Source organism: Ailuropoda melanoleuca, chromosome 4, assembly GCF_002007445.2.
Source record: "Ailuropoda melanoleuca isolate Jingjing chromosome 4, ASM200744v2, whole genome shotgun sequence".
NCBI classification, from domain to species: Eukaryota; Metazoa; Chordata; class Mammalia; order Carnivora; family Ursidae; genus Ailuropoda; species Ailuropoda melanoleuca.
The window spans coordinates 50,673,229-50,699,763 of record NC_048221.1 but is presented as its reverse complement, the minus strand read 5'-3'; the positions used below and the strand labels follow the sequence as shown (position 1 = coordinate 50,699,763).

Here is a 26,535-nt window from a genome sequence, read left to right as displayed (position 1 = left end):
AGGAGGAATGAGCAACAGAGGAATGAGCAGACGCTGTGTGTAGCTGACCGTACTGTGCCATGGACTGGCAGGACAGAACAGGCTCTGTGCCCTCCAGCAACTCTTTGGAAATCCCAGATGCAGAGTTAAAGATTTTTGTCTAAGTTCTAAGCAATGCTACGCTTTTAGAGCTTGGTCACTATTCATTCAGGATGATAATTACCGGTGTGAATACAAAGCTTTACCAGTCCTACTCAGAAGCTCACGGGATCTTCATATCACCCTGAGTTTGAAACAGGAGCTACTATCTTCTTTATAGAGATGAGAGAATTGAGGCTGGCAAGGGCAGATCCTGGAGCCCAAACCAGGGCTGTGTGCTTCAAATCTCCATGTCTTTCCATCCCACCTTGTCTGCCTCAGACATGCAGGTCTGCCTTGCATGGCGGGTGCATGAGCTCTGTGGCAGCCACTGTGGCCATGATGAGGCAGCTGCTGCCTTCTTTGGGGTTCACAGCATGAGACACAGTAAGGCAGAGTGATGAAGAGACTGGGCTTTGAGTTCAGACGGACCTGATTTCTCTGTGCCTCAATCTCCCCTATCTGTAAAGCGGGGGAAGTAATACATAAAATGGGGAGGTGCCTGCTTTATGGGATTGTTTTGAAGAGTAAAGAGACAACTTCTGAAAGCACCTAGCACAGAGCAGACATTCAATGTACGCTGAGCACATGGCAGGAAAGGAAGTACGTGCTCCTGAAACAGCCCTGGGTGCTTCTAATTTGTAATCCTGAGTTGAAACGGCAGCCACCGAGGACGGAACCGAGAGGGTGTTGCAGGTGCAGCGAGCAGGCGATGAAACCCAGGGAGGACAACTCGATGAACACCACTCTGCTAGGAGCCATCACATACAGTTTGTTCATTCCTTTAATTTTTAAAAATGAGCAAGCAGACAATCATGTGCCCTTTGAATACCCAATAAAAACGTTCATTATGTAAAACAGTACAACCTTTTTCATTTTTTAATAATTCTGTAAATATCTCAGAAAGGATGTATTGTTTCTAATGAATATCAAAAAAGTCACCACAATGACATTTCCCCTGCCCCCATGTTTCCCTCCCTGCCCCACCCCAAGTTGCCCAAATACTAGTAGGAAATTACAAAAAACAAAGAGCAAAAGCCCTCCCTCTGCCCTGCCCCATGAGTAGTGTTACGTGAGTGAAATGTTAAGTGCCACAGGTACAATGCAGTGCGTCTTGTCCCTAGGTCCCTAGCGAGGCTCCAGAGCTGTAGGTGGAGAACCGGTAGCAGCAGCAGTGGGGAGTCTCCCTCCCCGGGACCTGGTGGGAGAACAGCAGACGAGGACAGACACAGCAGAAGGCTCAGCATGAGGCCCGATCCTCCTGGGTCCACTTCCTGGGTCCACCAGATCCGACAGCTCAGGGACAGCCAGGCAGGCCTGGGCAGTGTGTGCAAAAGGGGGCCCAGAACCAGGCATCCCAGCCCGCCCTGGGGGGCACTGGGCATCCCTTTTAGCAAACTCGGGCTTCAGATGGGGGTTGGCCAGACCAGAGAAGCTGTCAGTTTGAAAAGTTTCAGGTGAATCAAACATGTGGGTTCCCTACAGGAAACTAAAGCCTTGGTTTGGAGAAAGCTCTTGTTTCCACCAAATAAAGCTGGGGACATAAAGGAAAAGGATAAAGAATGCACCTTCCCTGTCCCCAAATAACTCAGAATCCAAGACAAAGGGCTGATGAAATCCAATTAGAGAGAGAAGTCAGGCAGAGAGGTCTGAGGCAGCATGGGCCTCGCCCCCACCAGCCCCAGGCCTGCACAGAGGGAGGGGTGAGAGCCCGGTTCTCCTCTCCAGTATAAGTGCTGAGGCTTCTCAGCCTCCCTGGCAAGAGACGCAGGTAGGATGGCTCCCAAAAAAGGGGTAGGGAGAGAAGTTTCTGCTGGTGATAAGAAGAAGGATAGGGAGGACTGAGAGGTAGCAGGAAAGTGGGAGAGAGAGGAGGGCAGAGGACAGTAAGAGAGAGAGGAGGCAGAAGGCAGATGAAGGGACCAGAGGACAAAACCAGGCTCCAGGCCCTACTGGGGTTCCTTCCCCTGGGAAGCTGGTGGAAGTTCTTAGACACAGATCCTGGCTGGGGCAGCGGCAGGACAGGCAGCTGCAAAGGAACAGCAGCTGCTTCCGACCCCAAAAACCAGCATGCAGGTAACTCCAGCCAGCCCCGTGAGGATGGAGAGGCAGACATGACAGGGAGAGCAGATGGACAGGACAGGAGGAGCCCTGTAGTGGGGGCTGAGGACCTGGTCAGACTCCAGAGAATGGAGCCATTCACAGATGCATCAACCTAGAGTTTAAGGGGAAAACACCACATCATTTCCGTGACAAACCTGATTTTAAATAAGCAGGGGGAGGCTTCAGAACAATTAAAGGTCAAGGTCAAGGGCAGGCCTCCCAGGGAGGGAGGCATACCAAGAGAATCCCCAAGAGAGGAGGCCAGGTCGGGAAGGACCCCAGAGATGACCTGATCCTGATCCAGCCCACCCCATTTGGGAAATGGGGAAACTGAGGCCCAGGGAGGGGATGGGAGCACCCAAGGTCACTTAGTGGGATCAGGGCAGAAAGATCACTTTCTCTTCTCTGACACAGCCTTGCTGTCTGCAAACCCACTGCTAAGAGGTTGGGGATGGCAAAGGCAGGATTTGAAGGCAAAGCCCTCCCTGGGGGCATGAAGGAGGGGCAGCTGCAATGGTCAGGGACAAACATGGGACATGGACTGGTCAGCTAGAAGGCTGACAGAGATCAGGCATCACTCCCACCCCACCTTCCCCACAGCCCAAGTATAAAAGTTTGACCATATGATACAACTTCTCCCTAACCCCTAGAAAACATTGGTTAAAACCGTCCTAGCACAGAAGATTCTGCTAGTCCCTGTACAGTATTATCTCTTCATAATGTTACTTACATGATAACTGGGGGCAAGGAGGGGAATGGGACTTTAAACCAGAGTGTACATGGCCACCTTAAAATTAACTTGTTAATAAATCCTGTGCAAAACGAGCAAGCCTCTATCATTAGGTGAAGTACGTGTCTCAAGTATTCATTTATACACACGGGGTCGGGGGAGGGAAGGAAGGAGAGGCGTCCGAGGTGGCAGGTGTGGCTCAGAAGTGTGTCTCCTTCTCTGTGATGGCTGCAATGGTCCCATCGCCCTTGAGTTTGGCATCACAGTCATTAACCGTCACCGTCCGTAGGCCTGCCCCAAGCTTGCCCCGCATTTTCAGATCTGCGCTGGGGATGGTCAACTTCCGGAATTTCTATGTGATTGGAGAGGAGAAGAACTGTCTGAGAGGGACTGCCAGGGTCCAGGTGCCTGGCTAGGCCTCTCCCAACTGCATCGGTAGACACTGCGGGCCATGGAGCCAGCAAGATCTAGGTCTGGGCCTCCTCACTGTCACTTAGAGCTCTGTTCTGCATGATGAACTGACCTCCCTGGGTCTCACTTTCCTCTGGAAAATGGGGACCACAGAGGTACCCACTCCTGGGGTTTGCTGAGGAGTAAGGAAATGGCTTGCAGAAGTGCTTAGAATTGTCCCTGGCCTACTGTGGTGTCATCGGGGCTGACTGCCTCATCCCTCCCTCCAGTGCAGACAGAGCAGCTGGGCTTTGAATCTCTGCTCAGCCACTCACTAGCTCTGTTAGGCAACTCACCTAACCTCTAGGAGCTGCATTTTCCTCTTCTGTGGAATGGGAGAACAGAGCTGGCCCGAGAAAGGTGTTGCAGGAGGGAGCTACGGCACCTCTAGGGCTGTTTCTGTGATTGCCAGATACATGGGTATGTTTCCCACAAAAGGGATGTCATCATGGGGTCCTGTGGCATGTGCCACGTGCTCCTTGGGCCATGTGTGAAGATGGGAATATTAGCACAGCCATGGCCCCGTGCTACCTTGCAAAGTTGTCAGCGTTGGGATGGGCACGGACGGTGTGGCTGTCATGCCTACTGTACCAAGGAGGGAGCAGGGGTCAGAGGCAGACTCCTGAGGCAGGCTTCTGATGCCACGGTGCTGCCTGGGGCCCCACATACACCCTGCAGGGTCCATCAGGGGAAGGCACTGGACCAGGATTTGGGAGGTCTTTTCTGGGCATAAATCTTTTCCCTAGGAAGGCTGCAAACACTTTTGGAGGTCTACTTTTTCATGATCAAGGTTCTCTTTTCTCTTCCAGGTGCTGCCATGCCTAAGAGGCTGACCCTCTACAATGAACAGGTGGGATTAACAGGCCAATTCCCCCATGCTGAACACCATCTGTGTGCCAGGAGCCACAACAGGACAGGACTGAGAGCATGGGCTTCAGAGCTGGGCACTTGGGTTTGAATCCCAGCTCTGTCACTTCACCGGGGCAAGAAACTTAAGCTCTCTGTGCCTCAGTGTCCTCATCTGTCAAAGGAGAACAAGGGTGCCTGCCTCCTAAGATTAACACGAGGCTCAGTTGTGTTGACTTTGCCACAGATGAGCACAGGTTCTGCATCTTCACAGCAGTTCTCTCAGGTAAGTACAAGTGACCCCATTTTTCCTTCCAGAACCTTCCTGTCAGCTGGCAGAACCTTCTGGAAACAGAGGGAGGTGAACTAACTGGCACAAGTTTCTCAGTAAGGAAGGCCTGGAAATCAGTTTTGCTCTCGTTAATAAAGCTTGCTCTTGGTGGAAGCAGGTGCATGGGCTTAGAGAGATGGAAGCAGCTCAGGAAAGTAGCCTCTCCTTCCACCTGCCTACCCTCTGTCCCTCCATGCCAGGCCTGAGCGAAGCTCTGGAGGATTCGCAAGGGGACACTGGGCATTCCTGAATACCAAAGGCACTGAAAGTCTGGGCAGGGGTCCGCAGGGACCAAGGACATGGTTTGGTTCCAGATCAGAGCTAACTGACTGCCCTTGACCTACATTCCCTGCGAGAGCCAAGGAAACTTTCTCAGGGGGCATGAGCAAGCTTGAGAAAGAGACTTTCCCTCTTGGCTTGGTCCTTCTGGCTGGACATGTGGCTTTTTTCTGGAACTTAGGCCCTCCGGTGGGCAGGCAGGCTGGGTGAAGCTGACTCTGAGCTGGCACTCACATGTGGGTGTTTGCACACACATCCACTCCCATCTCCCTTTGGCCTTGTTCTGGGAGAGAAAGGTGAACCCCTGAGATCTCTGGGGTGGCAGTGGAGCAGAGACAGGGCCCCGCAGTGGAGCGTGGTCAGTCCCAGCAGAGGAAGGAGACAGCAAAACTCAGGTGATGAGAGCTCAGAGCTTCTGCTCTGCCACTCTGAGGCTGTGTGCCCTTGGACAAGTTGCTTCACTTCTCTGTGCTTCAGCTTCCTTATCTGTGAAGTGGGGGCAATAAGAGCCTCCACCTCACAGGACTGCTATGAGGATTAAGTGGTGTAGTGTTTGTAAACAGAACAGTGTCTGGCACACAGCAGTTTGCTAAATGAGTGAGAAATTGACTCAAACCATCTGATGTGCCAGCAGGTGGGAAGGGAGGGTAAAGAGCCGGCGAATGCTCTGGAGTAGGGTGGTGTGGCTTATAACTCTACCTGCCATCAAGGGACCACATGCGGCACTGCTGATGGGAAATCCACATAGACAGAAAGGGGGTGTGAGGTGTCTGGGGCGGGAACGGGGTAAACTGTGAATGGGCAGGAGTGTCACCTTATTAGGGTGACAGACATGTTTTAAAGCTGATTCATGGGGATGATTGTAATACGCAGAACGCAGAAAGTTACTACAAAAATCACTGAATTGTATACCCCAAGTGGGCGAATTTTAGGATACATAAAACAAACTTTAATAAAATTGTTTTTAAAAAACTTGGTATCTACTATGGAAATTAGTATGAAGGTTTCTCAAAAAATTAAAAATAGAATCACCATATGATCCAGCAATTCCACTTCTGTTATTTATCTAAAGGAAAGGAATATACTAACTTGACAAGGTATGTACAGCCCCTCCAATGTTCACTGCAGCCAAGACATGGCAGTAGCCTCAGTGTCCATCAGTGCATGAAGGGATAAAGAAGTTACCGCTGGCCCGTACGCACAATGGACTATGTATGACTCAGCCATAAAATAGAAGGAAATCCTGCTGATTGTGACAACATTCACGGACCTTGAGGGCATTACACTAAAGTGAGATAAGCCAGACAAGAACAAATACTCTATGATCTTACTTATATGCAGAACCAAAACAAACAAACAAAAGCCCAACAAACAAACAAGACCAACCCGAGCTCAAAGATACAAAGAACAGACTGGTGATTGCCAGAGGTGGGGTAGTGGGAAGGGGGGGGTGAAATGGGGTGAAGGGGGCCAAAACATACAGACTTCCACTTATAAAATAAATAAGTCATGACGACGTAATGCACAACATGGTGAGTATAGGTAATAATACCGTACCGTATATTTGAAAGTTGCTAAGATAACAGATCTTAAAAGTTCTCATGACAAGAAAAACATTTGTAACTGTGTGGTGAGGATGTTAACTAGACTTAAGGTGGTGATCACTTCACAATACATACAAATATTAGACCATTATGTTGTTATCTAAAACTAATACAATGTTACATGTCAATTATATCTCAATTTAAAAAATTGGGTTCGCTAAGTTTTGGCTGTGTGATGCTCATTTTTGGTTGAGTGATTTCATTTCTCTGAGCTTCAGTTTCTCTACCTATTGGAGGCAGAAAATGAGGCCAGCACCCTGGTTTGCTCTGAGGACTAAAGGAGATACATGCAGAGAGTCTAGCATGGTGACGACACAGAACAGGCGTTCCCCAAATGTCAGACCCTCTCCTGGGGATGAGGTCCTTCATGAACTAACAGAACAGTGAAAGCGAACACTTGGTCACTCTGTTCCAGGTCCCAGTCTCAGTCTTTCCCTCTACGAACTCGAGTCCTTATAAAAACCTCTTGAAGTCAAGAACTGCTGTTGTTCCCATTTTACAGATGAGGACACTCAGAGAAACTGGCTCACCCTCCAGGCCTCACAGAGATGACTTCACACAATGATAACCTGCCAGGGAGGGGCTGGCCGAGGCTTCCCTGGGAGACACGTGAGGGCTCATTCTTCACACACTCATTGTTTGGATAAGACCCACGGACTTGCTCCCCCACCCCCCCCTTCAGCCAACTCAGGGCAGAGCCAGGCCCCTATGTGCTTCAGGGCCTTCGGAGCCACCCCGCCACCCCTCCCCCCACCTGGGCTGTCTCACCTCAGGCAGCGTCCCCTCTGTCTTCCACAACTTGATGAAGATCCAGAGTGGGATACAGAGCATGGAGGACAGGGCCATCAGCCAGCCGATGCTGTAGCCCCAGGTGGGGTAGGTATAGATGTTGTTGTACTTGAGAGGCTTGTATTTGACCAGGAAGAAGATAAAGATGCCCTGCCGAGAGATGGGGAGAAGTCCTTGGGGGCCAGGCTTCGGCGACAGGCCCAGGCCCAGGCCTGCACGCAGGAGACCAGCAGGGGGAGGAGTGTCGCCCCCCCCTCCCCCAGCCGCCGTGTGACAGCCCTGGACAGGCGAGCCCTGTGCTGGCTTGTCAGCATCAGACACACAGGGAACAGACTCCCACAGATCCCAGCACCTCATCAGGGCTGTGAGACCCTTCCCACCCCAGGAGCCTTATCCCCAGCCTCTGCCCCGGTCAGGAATTTTCTAGCTCCATCTCGGGACAGCTTTCAAAGTGGCCTTTGCAGAACCACGATGGTCTGTGAAGATGCTCTGAGACACTCTGAATGCCAAGAACTGGGTGACAAGCAGTGGGGTTGTGTTTGTTAAACACGAAGACCTCTCCAAGGTGTGGCCTGAGGGGCAAAGCATGAGCTCCAACTTTACCTCAGTTCTTTGGCTTTCTCTGTTAACAGCAAAGCTAAACGTTGACTCTCATACGATCCTTTGCCCTCATGGAGGCGGGCCCCAGCCACTTAGCTTGCGGGTACAGAATCTGAGGCTTTGAGAAAGGAGGGGACTTGCTCATGGTCACACAGCAAGCTGGTGGCAGAACTGGGATCCCAGTGAGGCCCCTCCCTGGCCAAGCCCAGAAATTGTCCCCACGACTCCAACCTAGAAAGCTGTCAGGTGCCTTGGACTCTCTGAATGCACAGAGGGTCTCCCAGGAAGCCAGCACCTCCTCAGTTTCAGCCTCGGCCAGGCTTGTGGTGCTAGAAGGGGAAAGTGGGTGAGTGGGCTGGAGCAGCTTCTGGCAGGGCCCTTACCGCACAGATCCCGGGGGTCACAAGCTTCCAGCACCATTTAATGAGCGACAATGGCCGGTAGCCAATCATGTCTTCGATGTTATCGTAGAAGCGATTGCTTCCTGTCCAGAATAAAACAGACAGGCACACACACCCCAGAGAATTTTTGTACAAGACTCAGAGGGAGGCTAGGAATGTTTGCTTTCCCCAGCCCGACAGACAAGTGACGGCAGGGACCTTATTTACTGCTTAATAACTACAAAGATGTTACATATGTGAGCTTTCAGAATACACTGCAGCAGAAGGAATTCTGGTCCGATGCTGGGAAAACCCTTCCTGACCTTGGGTAGTAAGGCCCAGGAAGCAGTGAGTAGGAAACATTTCTGGGAGAAAGGTGGAAGATGGTCCTTTGAGAGGCAGGGCCAAGGCCTGGCTGACATACGTGGGGGCAGGGGACAGGGCTCTGAAGGGGACAGCCTGGCTGGGCTGCTAACGAGTGGGGCAGCCCACTGGGTGGTCTGTTCCCAAGCTATGCACACAGTGGGACTATCCATCGTCACTGAGTCCAGCAATCCTCATCCACTCATTCGGTTTAGGAAATAGGAGGATCAGAAGGCAGGTGCTGAATGAGGGCCGGGCACTGTGCTGGCTGCTTTGCCCACACTATCTCCTATTAGGAAACATGGTGAGGACTACCCCATTTTACAGATGGCGAAACGGAGGCTCAAAGGCAGAGGCACTGGCCCAACGTCACAGTGCCTGAGTGTGGAACCCCTCCCTGTGCTGCAGGGTTATAAGAACAAGCAGCTCTCCTGACAGGTGTGAAAGGCTGAGCCCCTGGGGGAAGAAGGAAGAGGTGGATTCAGATGGAGACCAGCCGCAGAGAACCTGAGCCCACATGGGCCCCAGGCATCCATCCACATGCTGGGCACCATGACAGGCTGCTGGGGTGTGGGTGGGCCCAGCCTCTACTTACCATACACCCAGCCGATGCAGACACACTCAAAGATGGCCACAAAGAGAAGGCACATCCCGCTGGCGGCATAGGAGTCGAAGAGCTGGAAGATGTACATGCCGCCCTGCAGAGCGGGAGGACACATACATGGATGGAGGGATGCAAAGACACATGGGAGAGCAGGGTCGGCCAGCTGGCCTCGGAAAGGCCCTTTGCTCGGCCCTGTGGCTACCATCAGCCAAGAGCCACTTCCACCAGAGCAGACTGCTTCTTCCTAGTCTCCCAAAACACACCCTTTGCACTTGGGCACCCCTTAAGGTAGCACCCTCTGGGGTTGCTGGGCTTGCGAAGGTTTGTCTTGTCACTGCTCCCCAAAGGCCAGAGACAACACAGAAAACCTGAGACTGGAGGTTGGGCAGCCTCAGCCCCTTTCCCTGTTGGCTCTGATAGCCTCCCCATTGGCCTCCTTGCCTTGAGCCTCACCCTCTCCAGGCCTCCGCACATCAGCTTTCACTAGGACCTTTCTACCACGCAAACCCATCATGTCACTCCATGGCCTAACCTTGCCCCTTGGCTTCTGTCAGCCTACCAGTTAGAGCAGCCCTCTCACTTGACCCTGTCTCCCCTTCCTCCCAGCTGACCTCCACATGCTTCCCCCTAACAAACTAAGGGACAGTCTCACCTCTGTGCCTTTGCACATGCTGTTCCTTCTTTACTTGGTAAGTTCCTTTACAGCTCAGCTCAAATGTCAACTCCTCCAAGAAGCCCCCTCTGACAGCCTTGTCTTCTCTTTAGACTCTAGCACATTTTATGGATTCAGTTTTTAAAAAAAGTTTTCCCATCAGCTGCTCTGTTAGCTCTGGGCTTCTGCTGGGGAGGCCCCCACATCAGTTCTCTGTGTCTCCTGCCAGTACGGGGTCTGACTCGAAGCGGGTCTCCAATAGATCCAAGTTGAATTGTGTGGAGTGAGAGCCCTATGGGAGAGGGACTCTGAATGGCTTGTCCCCAGCTGTGTCCCTGTTTCTGGTCAAGGACTTGGCACACAATAGGTGCTCAATCTTTGTGGGGTGCAGGGATGATATTGGCCAGCTCTATGGTTTATACATCTGTGATGATGGACTTTAGGGAAAGGCCAGGGAGGTGTAAGCTCAGCTGGCCTAGGTGGTCAGGAAGGGTTCTAAAAGGAGGGATGGCGTCTGGGCAGGCAGAGGAGGGGCGCCAGCTGCAGCTTTCAGAAATGTTGGGATCTACATAGATAATCTTTGTAACACGTGACAGCCGTTAAGGGAACACAGTCAAGAGCAGGATAAATAAAGTGGAAAAGGGAAGGAGGGTCAGGTTGGGGGGATGCCAGGACAGGGAGGTAAGAGGCGAGGACAAAGCCTTGACAGCCTCCTGTATCTGCCACAGGGTCTTACTTGGAATTAAGCTTCTGGCCTATGCTCCCACGGCCTCCAAGGCCTCCTCCCACCCTCTGAGACTGCACACGGCTGGGACTGTTTGTTTCCTCACTCATCTCTTCAGCTGGATTTGGGGCAACATCTCGATGCCCAGAGGGCCAGACAGATAACACAAGGGAAAGAGGTGTGCCGGGTGTGTGACACCAGGAAGTGGTGGGGCTGGCGCTAACTGGCCACACATCTGGCCACACAATGCTGGTTGAAAGTTGCTGGGAGAGGCAGGCCTGTGTGTGGCCAGATTTGCAGATTTTTCTAGAAGATGCCAGAAATCCAGATTTTCTCTTCTTAATTGTTGGCAACCTCTTCATGTTCTTAAAAACACAGCAGGGGTGAGACAGAGGGGATCTCTGGGACATATCTGGTCTAGCGCCTCCTGCTGGTGCTGGATGTGGTGGATATTCAGAGCTCTAAGAGTAAGGAGCAGGTCTGAGGCTCCTCTGTGACTAGGAATGCGCTTGGCTTTCTGAATTAAAAGCTCAGACCATGCTCCTAACTGCTCTCCCGAGTATCCTTCCATGAACATCACATGTACACGTGCAGCCCTCTCCAAGTACCAGGCTCTGATTGAACTGCTTCCCATGTCTCGGTCCACTTGATCCTTACAGTGTGTGTAATTACAAGGCAGGCACAACTGCTGTCCTCAGTATTCATGGGGGAAACCGAGCACAGAGCAGTGAGAACGCTTACTGCAGTTCTTCCAGCTAGCCAGTCGTAGGACTGAGGATTGAACCTAGGCGGTCCGCTGCATAGCCCATGCTCTCAATTCTCCACCACACTGCCGTGGTGGAAGATAAGAAATCTGTGGCCTATTTTTTCCCCAAAGCCGAGCTTTAAATGTGTATAAATGAGGGAGAAGATCCTGGAAGCAATTACTGTGAAAGCTGAGGCCGACATGGCCCATTTGGCAATTTGAACTTCTCTGGTGCAATCACTCACAGATATTCCTGTATGGAGGCAGAAGGCTGAATTGTGAAGCCCAAGTGTCTGCTGATTAACGGTCAGCACAGTACTATTTCCCTCATGGGCCCCAGGGGCCATGAGGCAGCCCTGGGCAGATCCATGGCCTCAGGTTGAAGGGTGGGCATGGAGGCTCTGCAAGGGGGGGCACCCAGGGCCAGAGGTCCAGGAGGGTCTTCCGCCAGCCTGCTCCAAGCCAGTGACACCCATGCCAATGCCTGCTCTTCTTGTAGCCCTGTTCCCATCAGCCTCGTTAACATATCACATTAACCCCCCAATTTGTATGTGACAAGGACTCTACTTTGTGTAATTAATCAGCACTTAATGAAGCCCTGCTCATTGCAGGGCTGGTTTCCCCGTGTGGGGAAAGGAGAGATGGAAACAGGAAGTGCCGCACCATTCATTTGCTCAGAGCTGATTATCACTCCCATTAATGTGACAATGACTAGGAGCAGTAATAACACCGGCCACCACGCCCTGAGTGTCCACCCCCTGCCAGGCCCCAGGGGCACAGAGCCGGGCAAGGCCAGCTCCTGTCTTCATGGACCTCGGGGCCTGGTGAGGGAGACACAGGTGAACGGAGAGGTCACTGAGGGCGGGACAAAGGCTGGGCTAAGCCTGGAACAAAGTGCTTGAGGAGGGAAAGCAGAGGAGCCTTGCAGGAGGCAGCCTTTGAGCTGAGATGCAGGGGATGAAGAGGATCCACAGACCAACCTCAGTGTCACCTCAGCTGCTTCAACAGACTGGAGTTCCCTCATTTCTTTCCATGTTTCTGACAAAACCTCGTCTTGTCTCTAGGCAACAGTTTTCTGTTTTTTTTTTTAATTAATTAATTTTGTCAGTGTGGGGAGAAAGATATCTATCTCACCTTCCCAAGGTACTTGCAAAAGTACTTATCAGACAGGATGGCTACAGGAGGGGAGAGAAACATGGTGTCATGAGAGTCTTAATGTGGGGGGGTCATGGTGAACTCCTCCTCACGCACAGGCCCAGCAGAGATGGGAGACAAGGGGGGCTGGGGCTCAGACACACGGTGCCTGAGGTGCCAAATGTCTTCATTCATGTCTGTTCTCAGTGATCTTCCAGAAAAGCCTGCTCTGAACTTTGGGCCAAGAGCAGTACCTAGTTGAGGGGTCTGTAGCTGACACTGTCCCTTTCACCCTTTCCCTTTCACTGTAAGGGTGGATGACTACCAGATAACCCCAGTCTTCTCTGTGCGTTTTACTCCCTGCTGGTAGCGACCATGGTGACCATAAGCTGAGCATTCACACGTGTGAAGACGTTGTGTTCAGGGCTTGATGAGAACTTCCAATGATCTCCACAAAGAGGAGAAAATGAGTCCTAGAGAAATACTGGACCTGGCCAGGGTCACACGACCAATCCCAGAGCTGGGATTTTCATCAGACCTGCCTAACCCAGAGCCCAGGCACTTAACCTTCGTGTTACCATGTTCACGTTGCTTACTTGTGTCCACATCACTCACCTCTGTGAGCATCACGAGGCCCAGAAAATAGGAGACGACAGACAGAGCCAAGATGAGGAGCTCCCGCCGGTAGCCCCTCCGGAAGACCTTGGGGTACATGTCCACCACAGCAGTCACGAGGCTTTCCACGCACACAAACTGGACAAGGCAGATAGGACGGTGTCGGGCCCAAGAGAAACCCTGTTCTTAGTGTCCCCAGCTCTGGACAAGTGCTACAGGCCTAACCCCTGGGGTTCCCTCCCACTGGGCCTTACCTTCCTTTCCACACTCACACTGACAGAAGGCCCGAGAATAATAACAATGCGGGCACTTCCAGAACTCCAGCAAACCCATGTAACAGATGAGAACACTGAGGCTCAGCGAGGAGAAGGAACCTGCTCAAGGTTGCTCAGCAAGGAAGTGGCAGAGTCAGGACTTCAACTGGGGTCTTTTGACTCGAAGGCTAGTACTCCTTCTCCCCCGTGCTTCCTGTCATGTGCCTATGTGCTGGGCCCTGTTCTGGGGTCAACTACTTAAATGAGATGCTGTCTGGGAGGCAACATGGGAGTCTCTGTAGCTGTTCTGAGAGCTCAGTGCTTGGCTAGGGGCAGGCTCTGGTCAGTCTCTGTGAGCAGGGTTTGATTCCCTCATTTTCTAGGACTGTGATAGTTCCCCTGTCCTTTGCTTCTGCTGGGCAAGCAACCCCTCTGATGGGCAAGCAGAGGTGAGCTAACACCCAGCTCCTGTGTTTCTGCTATGGGACTCTCTGGGCCTGACCAGACCGTGCAGGCTAAAGATGGCAGAGCTCGAGCCACTGTCTATTGGGCCAGACACACAGTATCTGTTCTACTCCTACTCATGCATCAACACCTAGCCCCAATATCCCAACACACCCATCCGCCCCTCCCTGGTTCTCCCAGCACTGTGGGCAGATCTCCTGCATAAGCCTTTTCCCGACTGCTCCTCCTTGCCCCCAACTTGGGCAGAACAGACCCTTCTTCTACTCTGTACCCAGGCCAGCCCCCACCTCACTCCACGGTACCCGTGGAGCTTATATCTATCTCCTTACAACGTGGGACCCTGGAGGGTAGGGACCATGACATTTTCATCTATTCCCAGTGGCACAGAGGAGATGCTCAGAAAAGGTTTGATAAATTAATAAAAATAACAATCAATAATGGCAAATACATGGTGCTTGTTGTTAGCCAGGCTCTTTTCTAAGCAGTTAACAGATATTGATTTATTTAATCTCTATAGTACTATTATTATCCCTGTTTTGTAAGTGAGGACGTGGAAGCATAGGAGGTAAGCCACCTGCCCAAGGACACAGAGGTGTTCAGTGATACAGCCTGGGTAGGAACCAAGGCAATCTTATTCCAGAGCCTGGGCTTTAAGCACTGTGCTGGACCACCAAGACAGAGGGGAGTAAAAGAAGTAAAGGATTCCTTTGCTGATTACGTACGATGTGGAGACATTCCCTTCCTTGGAGCCATTTTGTTTTCTTTTTTTCATAAGGGCAACTATGCTTTAATAAATGTCTTCATGAAGCCCAAATCCCAGGACCCTTCTTCGTCTCTGGGAGCGTTCCACCCTGTGCCAGAATTATATGGTCTTCTTCCTGGAGCCATTTTTTGGCCCCAAATCCTTTCCAATTCATTTCTACCTCCTCAGGAAAGGTTATTTCCAGCTTCACTATGCAGAGATAGGGACCAAGCATAGAGAGGTGAAGTGACTAGCCCAGAGCAACACAGCTGGTAAAAGCCGTGGACTTGGAACTCAAACCCCGCCCTGTCTGACTCCAAAGCCCAGGCTCCTAGCCTCCGGGCTACCCTGCCTCTACTGTAAGGCTGGCTGCAGTCCTCCTTTCTCCAGGATCCTCAGGGAAGGAAGAAGATGCGACTCAGGGAAAGATGTTTATCCAGGACCCAAATTGAAGAGACACCAGAGCATGTGGGCTAAGAGGCACAAAAACCTGGGTGCATGTTCCAGCAACTCACTCAGCCCCAGTTTCTTCATCTGCAAAATGGGGATGACAAAAGCAGCCCCCAGTCCATATGGTTACTGTGACAGAGAATGGAGGGTGTGGCCCAGGCACGGAAAGTGCAGCACACATGGGGGTAAGCAGAGTAGCCATGTGCCCACTAGGCCCCCAGGTCCCCCTTGCTAACAGAGCATCTCAGCCAGAGTGCTGGCTCCACTCAACACCCCCAGGGACTCAGAGCTAAGGCCCCACCCAGCCCCCACCTCCCTCTGCAGGACAGTCACTGTCACGCACAAGCTGCCGATCCCTCCCGAGGCCTCTGCCTGCAACAATGGAAGGGAAGATTATCAGCAGAAACACCCGGTAGTTCAACAGCTTGGTTTAGCAGTTTCTGAGAAATCATCCAGGGGAGGAAACTGGACTTGGCTGGGTTGACAGACACACTGTCCATGAAGCTTGGGTGCTAAGTGACTTGCACAAGGTCATGGGTAGAGGACAGCACCTTGCCAACGGAGTCTGATGGTAGAGCCACTGGCTTCAGGTGGAATATGTTCACTGGGGCTTTTGCCATGCTGGAACAGCAGGCAAAAGTATAGATTTCAGAGAGTGGAGAGTGACGGGAGACCATGGGATTCTGGCTGGAAAATCAAGAACAGGACTGGAGGAGGGCTGGGAGGGCAGGCTGGGGTGAGTCTTACAGTGTGAGAAGATGAAGTGCATGCATTCTGGGGAGATAAAGGAAAATGTGCACAGATAAATTGCTAGTTCTAACTATACACCCTTCACTGAGGAAGGCAGGCTGCCAAGTGGAGGGTGGGTGGGGAGAGCCCTACCAACAACGAGAAGAGAATAGGCGGATGGGATGAGGGGCAATGGGGAGCTGATGGTGGTGCCAAGGGACCCATGTGGCCACCTGGAGCATGTTGGGGGGCCATAACATAGAGATGGAGGAAGGAAGGAGAAGGTACTTTTTTGTGTTCCTGTGTCCCGCATGATTTGGCTGGGACAGGGACATGTGGTGGTAGAGCCCTTGGATACCATTAACCATAGCCCTCCCTCTGAGAATTTCTTCTGCTTGCTAGGTGTTGCTCTTGGGCAGAAGTATTTTCACAGAATGCAAGTATTTAGCAATTTTTTAAAAACTTGGATTGGGAGTTGGGAATTTCAGGTAAGGAAAGTGTGTTTGGGAAGATGTGGAAGGACCCATACAGGTGTTTCTGGGGGTGACAGTGGAGATCATGGTGTGCTGCGAGAGCATGGTGGGGACAGCAGACATGGCCCTGACAACCAGCATCCAGGTGCTGGTAAGGCCCCTGAGCCGATCCTAAGAATAGCATCTGGTCTCCCTGCCCTCCCAAGCCTGGGATCCCCCTTACCTGGCTGTCCAAGCCCAGGAAGATGAGCATCATGAAGAACAAGGTGGCCCACAGTGGGGAGAGAGGCATCATGGTGACAGCCTTGGGGTAAGCGATAAAGGCCAGGCCGGGGCCTGGAGAGGAAGGAGAGAGAGAGAGGAGTGCTGGGTGGAGCTTGGTCCTTCACTCAATTTTTATTTTAATCAATCATATATCCAGTGCCTCCTTTGTGCCAGGTGTTATGCCTAATTCTCCCTCAAATTACGTAAATCTCCCAGCCACCCTATACGGTTGGTATTATTATGATGTCCATTATGGGAATGAGCCAGCTGAGGCACAGAGAGTTAAGAAAGGGTCAGGAGGGGTCAGGATTTAAACCCAGGTTGGTCTGACACAGACTTCTCTCTGCACAGTTCTGTCTCTACTGTTCTCACTGGGGCAGACATGGGGGTGGTGGCTTATTATAATGCAGATTCTCAGGCCCACCCCAGAGATTCTGATCGGGTCAGTCTAGGGTGAGGCAAGGACCAGGCACCAGGTGGTTCCAAGCAGTAGCAGGAGTCCAGGCTTGGACGAATGCCGTTCTATCCCAGGCTGCCTCTTCCTTTGGTTCCTCCCCTCATTTCCCGGGTCCACACTCACTTATTTTGGCTGCTCCAAATAGAAAGCTTGGTTAGCATGTCCTGAGGATGAGCTTTATTAATATCAGGGGAGAGATACCTGATGTTCTAGACCTGTAGCACAGTGGTCAAGGGCATAGGTTCTGCAGTCAGATGGCCTGGGTTCAAATCCTTGTCCTTTATTGTGATCTCTATCTGTTTCCTCAGCTGAAAAATCAGGATAATAAAGTCCTACCTAATAAAGTGGTTTTGAGAATTCAGTAAGATGATGCAGAATATGGAAAGCACTTAAGGTAAATGTTCAATAAACATTAACTCTGATTATTCTTTTTTTCACCTTAATTGAAAGCAACCTTATGAAAGTCTAATTTACCTACAATAAGCACTCATTTTAAAAGTGTACAGTTCAATGAGTTTTGAAATACATATACCCAGATAACTACATTCAAGATATAGAACATTTCTATTGTTCCCTTGGGCCCCTCTGTAGCCTCTCTATCCCCATTCCCTGTCTTAGCTCCAGGCAACCATTGATCTGATTTTTTTCCACATTATATTAGCTTTGCCCTAAATATAGGAGTAGAATTGCTGGGTCATATGGTAACATATGTTTAACTTTCTAAGAAATGCCAAACCGATTTCCAAAGTAGCTGTCATTTTACCTTCCTATCAGCAATGTTTGAGGGTTCCAGTGGCTCCATATCTGTGCCAACAGTTGATATTATCAGATGTGGAGTTGTCTTCACGTATCTTCATTGTCCATTCATAAATCTTTTGCAAAGTCCTTGTTGAGTGCGCCCACTTTTTATTGAGTTGTCTCCTTTTTACTGAGTTGTGGGAATTCTTGATATATTTGGAATACAAATCCATTATGAGAAGTATTATTAATATTTTCTCCTAGTCTGTGGCTTGCCTTGTCACTTTCTTAATGATACCTTGTGAAGAGCAGAAGTTTTAAATTTTCCACTTGTTTGTTGCTAGCATACAAAAAATACAATAGGTTTTTGTTTATTGTCCTTTTATCCTGTGACATCACTATGTTCACTTAATTTTTGTATGGTTTTCTTAGGGTTTTCTAAGTGGTCAATCATGTTCATGCATAAATACAGTTTTTATTCCTTTCCAATATTAATGATTTTTATTTATTTTTCTTGCTTTATTGCACTCTCTAGGAATTCTAGTACCATATGGAATAAAAGCAGAAACAGTATACATCCTTGCTCTGTTTCTGATTTGAGGGGCAGCATTCAATATTTAGTGGCCAGGAGATAAACATTTGTGCTCAATACTCTTTTTTTTTTTTTTAAAGATTTTATTTATTTGACAGAGATAGAGACAGCCAGCGAGAGAGGGAACACAAGCAGGGGGAGTGGGAGAGGAAGAAGCAGGCTCATAGCAGAGGAGCCTGATGTGGGGGCTCGATCCCATAACGCCAGGATCACGCCCTGAGCCGAAGGCAGACGCTTAACCGCTGTGCCACCCAGGCGCCCCTGTGCTCAATAGTCTTAATTAAACTTCAGACCTTTCTCATTATCTACCAGTTTTTCTCCTTATGTCCTTTTTCTTTCTGTTCTAATATCCAATTCAAGACTCCACACTGTGCTTCGTAGATGTATTTGTTTACTCTCCTCCAATCTGCAACAGTTCCTCAGTCTTGTCTTTCATGACCTTGATATTTTTGATGAGTACTGGTCATTCTTTTGCAGAATGTTCCTCAGTGTGGGTTTGTCTGATGTTTTCTCATTATTAAACAGAAATTATACATTTTTGGGGGGCAAGAACATCATAGAAGTGATGTTGTATCCTTCTCAGTGCATTATGTTGGGAGGGGTACCTGATGTCCATAAACGTTAGTACTGGTGATGCTTACATTGATCACTTGGTTAAGTTGGTGAATGCTAGTTTTCTCTACTGCAAAATGTTTCTCTTTATAATTGATAAATATCTTTGGGAGGATACTTTGAGATTATGAAAATATCCAGTTCAAGTCAAACTTATACCCACTGATTTTAGCATCCATTGGTAGATCTTCCTTACAACAATTATTCCTGTGGTGTTTGCCTCACAGGTTGCTATTTTCTTTATTCCTTCTACATTTATTAATTAGAATTATTCTGTAAGAAAGAGCCGTCCCTTCACACTCATTTATTTATTCAATTTTTATCTATTTCAGTATGGACTCCTGGGTATTCAGTTCATTCTATGGATCACAATCCAATACTATCATTATTTATTTTGCTATTCAAGTTGTTCTAGGTTTTGCTACTAAGAGCTTCTTCAGGTTGGTTCCTATGTCCTTTTGGCATGCCTTCATCCTTTTTCTGAGCACTTCTTTATTTTCTGGCACCACTAAATGTTCCAGCTTCATCATGTCTTGCCCCAGCACTAGAATCAACTGCTTCTCCAAGAAGCCCTGGTTCCTTTCATGGAAAGTGGTGTTCAGAAACCAAGATCTGGCTTCTGGGTATGTTCATTGCTACTGGAGTATCACTTCTTGCAGGCCCTCTCAGCACACAAAGTTAGGAGACATAAGTATGTATATCTACACATACATACACACATATATTTCTATATCTATTTGTATATATATTAAACCCATGAGTCTATCCTGATTCTCTAATTCTAATACAGTTCATTGTAGCCTCTCCATTTTCCTTATTTATAACTTCTTTCTCAGGGAAAAATCTGTCTCTAATGACCTACATTGACTTGTTTGTCCAATCCTCACAAACACATACAACAGTTACAGAATTATAAACCCATACCCCTGTTCAAACAAGAGAATAGTACAGTAATTTTTGTTTTTAGCCTTATAGTGTACAGTCAAAATACTGTTTCCTGAAATTCACTTAGGTTAGGTCTTATCTTTCCCATTCTCTTCAGTATGGTTACATTATTCATGCATAATACAGTTAGGTTCATTTCTCACTGTTTGTATTCCCTTTTAATTCCATCCACAAAAAGGAACTGCTTATTTTGGGTGCTATGTGAAACATTACTGTTACCATGTTTCTCTAAGAGTCAGAGCTAATGAAAACATGCTAAGAGAAGTATTGTTTCCTTCTCACCCTTATTTAATTCCACCCTTCTTTATACCCCTTGTCCGCTCATCCCCTGTAGGTGGGATGAGCAGACATGCTTTCTTATATCTCCTCCTTTCTTACACAATGGGTAGGATACTATAGATATTTGCTTTTTTAAACTTATATACACACACATACATATTTACCATTTAAAAAATACCCTTCAATATCCATTTACTTGGTTATTTTTATATTGTGAATGAAAAATCGAATATTTTCAAAGACTTTTTTATATCTATGAAGATAATTTTGTAATTTCTTTCATTTGGGCTCTTAATATGGTGTACAATATTTGTGGATTTCTTAGCATTAAACCAACCCTGCATTATTCCAGGAGTAAATCCAACTTGGACATGGTATATTACCTTCTTAATGTGATTTTGGATTCTAATGTTTTCGATTTGGGTTTGCTAACATTTTATTTACTATTTTTGCATCAATATGCATGAGTGATGTTTTGTTTCTTTGCCCTGTTTGGTGTAGGTATCAGTGTTACACATACTTCATATAAGGAGTTGAGAAGTTTTCCTTCCCTTTCAATGCTCTGCAATAATTTATAGAGCACTGGGACTATCAGATCCTTGAAGATCTGATAGAATTATCTGAAAAACCATTTGGACCTAGTGTTGGTTTTGTTTTTTGTTTTGTTTTGCTGGTGGGGTAGTCCCTCAATAACTTCGTCTATTGGGTTAAGCTTTCTAAATCAAATGCAGTTGATTGTGGCAGTCTATTTTCCTAGGAAACTATTCATTTCATCTAAGTTTTCAAATTTATGTGTAGAGAAGACTATAAAGCAGTCTCTTGTGATTTTGAAAAATGTCTCCTGCTTCAATGGTTATTTCTTCTTTATTATTTCTTATTTCACTATTTGTATATTCTCTTTTTCTTCTTAGCAATATGGTAATTTGTACGCTATCATTTTTAAAGACCCAGAATTTTAGTTTGTTAATTAGATCTGTTTTTCTATAATTATTTCATTCATTCCTGCCCTTTATTAGTTCCTTCCTCGTGCTTTATTTTGGTTCACTTTGTTGTTATTTTTCTGAACAGGGGATGTAATTAATTTTCATTCTTTCACTTTTACTGATAAATGTGTTTCATATAGTTTTCTCATATTATTAGTTTATTTCTATCTATGTCTCCTTGTACCTCTTGCAGTGTTGCTTCATAAAGGTTATCACTGTTATATGGTGTATTTATTTATTTATTTTAAAGATTTAATTTATTTACTCAACAGAGATAGAGACAGCCATCGAGAGAGGGAACACAAGCAGGGGGAGTGGGAGAGGAAGAAGCAGGCTCATAGCGGAGGAGCCTGATGTGGGGCTCGATCCCATAACGCTGGGATCACGCCCTGAGCCGAAGGCAGACGCTTAACCGCTGTGCCACCCAGGCGCCCCTATGGTGTATTTATTTTTATGTGTTATATCTCTATTGCGAATTGTACCTTTTACCATTTAAAAAAATGTCCTTTGTAATGCTTTGCGCTTTGGGGCTTGAATTGACTGATATCAGGATTGCTATCACTGTCTATACCTTTAGTCTTTACAAATCACTTTGTTCTAGGTGTATCTCTTATATACGCAGCATATATATATATATATATATATATATATATATATATATAGGTCATATTTTGTGAGGCAAATTGAAAATCTTTTTAATAGATGAGTTAAGCCCATTCACATTTATCAATATGACTGATAGTTTGACAAAATATTTTATGGTTATATGTTTTTCAAGATATATGTTATGTTTCTCTACGAGTTGTGTATTCCTTGTTCTTTTATTTGTAAATGTTTTTTGGTATTTAGGAAGGCTTATGTTTTTGTTCTAGTGACTACCTCTATATTTACTTCTTTTAAAAATGTCCTTAAACCCTTATTTTCTTATTTAAACCTTTACTGCCTGGCTTTCCAGGTCTTCCTACCCCCATCACCACCTCATATCATTTGACACCACTTAAGGCCCACACAACAATGAGCCTTTTCTATTTTGCTCTTGCCTTCTCTCTCCATCTTTTAGTTCAAATGATTTCTACTTTGTTAACAGTACACATCATATTTCTACATTAGTCCTCTATCCTCTTTCCCACCTTTGCTTTGGTCTTAGATGTTTACTTAAATATTTTTAAGTGCTTACCATCAGTCCTTTTTCTGAAGTTTTCCCAGTCATTACTGGTATGGATGAAGGTCACACTCTAGTAGATTACTCCAAAACACTGATGAATGTAGAAGTCTCAAAGTTCTGTTTAAAATGGTTTTTCTATAGCCTTGACATTTTCTATAGCCTTGATTCACACTTCTTTGTGTGAATTTTTTAAAAAATGCTGCTTCATATTTTTCTTTCTTTGTGTGTTGGTTTTGAAAAGTGTGATACCCGTCTAATTCTTTTGCCCTTGTAACTTATTTAATATTTTCCAGCTGGAAGCCTTGAGAATTTTATCTTTATCTTTGAAAGCTAGTATCTTACCAGAATGTCTTGGAGTTGACCAATTTGGGTGAATTTTCATTAGTATCTAAGAAGTCCTTTCAATGTATAGATTGACTCTTTTTCTGTTTCTGAAAAGTCTTCTTATAGTTTTAAATATTACTCTGTTCATTGTTCTTTTTTTCTTCTTCAGGGACTCTATAATATGAATATTTTCTTCTTTGCTGGTCTTCTGTTTCTACATTTTTACTTCTTTATGTCATTTTCATTTACTTCCTTGTTTTCTTTCCTTTTTAAAATGCCCCTTTATTGAGACTATTCTCTTCGGACACTTTGTAATTTATTCTTCATTTCTAAGATAGCTTCGTCTTTCTTTTTTCTCATTTCCCCCCCGAGTTCAATCAACTTTCTCTTCATTTATTGCTGTTCTCCCCTTCCCCCATTTGTTAGTTTTAAAATTTCAGGTCCAAGGTGATTTTTTTCCCCCCTACATCCTCGGATGCTTGTTTGGGTATATTTAATTCTGTCTGGAGTGCTGACTTAAAAGTTTCCTCTATTTCATGATTGATTTCATGGCCATTGATATGTGGGGAATTTCTATTCCTGTTTTCTGCAGTTCTGTATGGACTTAACTTCTCTCATGTTCCTATTCATGTTCTTGGGTATTTTATAATATCCCCAACTTAATGGTGCCCTCTTCTGTCAGTGTGGCAAAGTCCAGGTAGTTTTAGCAGTGTTTTGTGTTGATGCTGGAGGGAGGGTGATCTCCCCTTCCTACACCCTAATTTTACAGTTCTCTTTTGTTTTGCAGGACTTTATCTCTTTTTGGTTTTCTCTTCACCATCTAATTGTCAAAGGGTACTTCTCCCATTCTTTTTGCCTTTTCTCCCCCAGAAGTTCTGTGTTTCAAATGGTGTCTCCTCTAAATCGTGTCTGTTCCTATAAATGGCCCCTGCTCCTTTAAATCACACACTGAATCCCTTCTCTGTTGTCCCTGCTAAGGGATCTGTCTGGATCTTTTCCAGCATTTTCAGACTTAAAGTGGATTTAATCTTTCTGGTGATTGCTCCAAATCACTTTTAGGTCCCTTCACCAGCCTCTCTGTCTTCTATCTCCCCCACAGTTTTTCTCAGTTTGCCTTGCCAGCTGTGAGAGTATAGGTGGTGGCAGGAGGGATTGTGCACTGGGATTGATAATTTTTCTTTTTGTTAGAGTTATCTGTACCTTCAATATTTTCTGTCTTTAAGTTATGCAGGGACATAGTTTTGTATAAAATACAGTTTCCCTTCTTGTTCTTTTCTTGTTTGGGGAGAAAACTGGGATATGAGTGGCTATACAGCTGTCACAGTACTCAGATATTCAGAGGTCTTGTTTCCTCTAATTTTTAAAAGACTCTGTAAGACAGATACTATTTTTTTCTTAAATGTTTGGTGGAATTCACCAGTGAAACCATCAGGACCTCAAGTTTTCTTGATAGAAACATTTTTGATAATGAATTCAATGTCTTTTAAAAGTATAGAGCTATTCAGTATTTCTATTTCTTCTTGAGTCATTTTGAGTAAATTATATTTTTAAAGGGATTGTCCATTACATTATATTTGTCCATGTACATTACCAAATATTTTAGCTTGAAGTTTTCGTAATATTTCCTATTCTCATTTTTAACATTTGTAGAATACCTCCTCTTTCATTCCTGATATTAGTAATTTGTGTTTTCTCTCCTTTTTTTCCTTGACTAGTTTTGCTAGGGGATTATAAATTTTGTTATCTTTTTTAATATCAAATTTTGGCTTTAGAATTGTATTGTGTGTATGTCTTATAAATTTGTTTCTTCTTACTTTGGGTTTAATTTATACTTCTTTTTTACACCTTCTTCAGATAGAAACTTAATTTTTTTTACTTTAAATCCTTCTTTTTAATTAGGCATTCAAAGTTATAAATTTCTCTGTAAGTACTTTAAATGCATCCCACAAATTTTGATATGTTGTATTTTCACTACGCAGTTCGAAATACTTTCTTTGACCCATGGGATATTCAGAAACGTGTTGCTTAATTTACACATACTTGAGGATTTTCTAGATAAATTTCTATTATGGATAATTTAATTCATTGGTAGTCAGAGAATATACATTGTAATTTCAATCTTTTGAAATTTATTGAGATTTAATTTATGGCCCAATTTACATCCCATCTAGGTGAATGTTTCATGTTCATTTGAAAAGAATTGTACTTTGCAGTTGTTTGGTGCAGTGTTTAATAAATGTCAATTAAGCCTAGTCGGTTGATAGTGTTCAGATCTCTACAACTTTATTAATATTTTGTATAGTTGTTTTAACATTAGTGAGCAAGGAATGTTAAAAGCTCCAACTATGGTTGTGGGTTTGCCTATTTTTCCTTTTAGTTTGTCAGCTTTTGCTTCATGTATTTTAAATGTCTGTCATTAGGTAGAAACACATTACAGATTAGATATCCTACAAATGGATTGCCCCTTTTATTAACATTATGAAGTGCCTCCCCTGTTATCTCTAGTCATATTCGGACTTGAAGTCTACTCTGTCTAATATTAATATACCAAAACCTACTTTTCTTATGCTTGTTGTTTACAGAGTATATTTTCCCCCTTTGTTTTACACTTTATCTGTATCTTTAAAGTGTGTCTCTTTTTAGAAAGCTTATAGTTGAGTCTTGCTTTTTTACTCAGTATGATAATCTCTGCCTTTTACTTGGAGTATTTGGCCCATTTGCATTTAATGTAATTATTGATATGGGAAGTTTACCATTTCATATTTGTTTTCTTTTTGTCCCTTCCAAATTTTTTGTTTACTCTGTTCGTGTTTTTCTTGCCTTCTTCTGGGCTAATCGATGTCTTCAAATATTCAACTATATTTCCTCTAAGCTTTGTAGCTCTACCTCTTATTATTATTTTCTAAGCATCTGGGCCAACAATATACATCCATAACTCATCAAAGTCTACCTAGAGATAATAATGCATTGCTTAATCCTGCCACCACATATCTGACACTTTGTACTTCCGATGATCATTCTGACATTTTCTGCCTCAAAACAGAATTTAGGACTTAACCACATCAGTAATTACAAAATGAAAATAGACAAATACTATGATTAAAAGATGTAGATAATCAAGACTGGATAAGACAGCAAGACCCAATTATAAGCTGTCTAAAACCTTAACCTCTAGGAGAGAGTACCTGATAGAAAGTATCACAGAAAGAGACCAAGGGACATGTAGATAAGCGCCACAAATTTCAGGGCTGGGATCATAGCATGACAAAAATCTGAGCCCTGTGAGAAGTGCATGTTGCCTTCCTGGCTCAGTTTCCAGGTATGCTGGGACATCCCACTGAACATTCTGCCATTTAATTAGGTATTTTCCAAAAATCGTTAATCAGAAAGCACACCCAGGTCCTTCTGAGCAAGGTGAGGTGGCTATACAATCACTTGCAACTTGCAATTTCTCCAAATGGCAGAAAAGCTCCTAAGGAGAATCTTAGCCTGACCCACATGCCCAACAGGGGCACAGAGCAGATTTACCTGCTGGGTACCAGAAGCAACACAGGAAGGTGAGCCAAAAAAGGCTAGAGCCAGGCTGTACCACCTATGAGCTGTGTGACCTTGGGTGAACCACTTCAAGCTCTGAGTTTCAGGGTCCTCATCTGCAATGGGCACAGGAAAGCCTAGTGCTACTGTTCATGTGAACAGTGCCCTCTGCAGGTGTGCAGTGCATATTCTGCACAGTCACAAGTGGAAGCCCTGAGAAAGCCTACCTTGCAGAGGTGCTGTGAGCATTTTGTGAGGTAGAGTGTTAAAAACAACCACCCCAGATCCTGACAATTGAGACAGAGTAAATCAATTACGGTCCATCCATCCAGTGGACTACCGCGTAGTCATTAAAACTCATGATGGTGATCTCTGTTTACTGAGGCAGAAAGCTCCTCGTGCTTTATTGTAGATGGAAAAATGCAGCCTACAGAATACCAAGGATAATTTGATCTGGTTTCCA

The 26,535-nt window shown here is 46.0% G+C and overlaps 1 protein-coding gene across 4 annotated transcripts in view; it reads right to left on the bottom strand.

Moving 5' to 3' along the window:
- Positions 1–883: 883 nt before the first annotated feature.
- Positions 884–26,535, bottom strand: part of SLC6A11 (solute carrier family 6 member 11) — a 127,583-nt gene continuing 101,931 nt past the window's right edge. The window contains exons 9-14 of one of the 4 annotated variants that reach the window (XM_002929093.4): positions 16,403–16,515; positions 13,067–13,204; positions 9,188–9,290; positions 8,233–8,333; positions 7,229–7,399; positions 884–3,302 (exon numbers count right to left, since the gene is read on the bottom strand). In XM_002929093.4, the coding sequence (XP_002929139.2) occupies positions 3,150–3,302; positions 7,229–7,399; positions 8,233–8,333; positions 9,188–9,290; positions 13,067–13,204; positions 16,403–16,515 (779 nt within the window). In that variant the 3' untranslated portion in view covers positions 884–3,149. The remainder of the gene's footprint in view (positions 3,303–7,228; positions 7,400–8,232; positions 8,334–9,187; positions 9,291–13,066; positions 13,205–16,402; positions 16,516–26,535) is intronic. The other 3 variants (XM_019809780.2, XM_019809782.2, XM_019809781.2) reach the window with 3 other exon arrangements.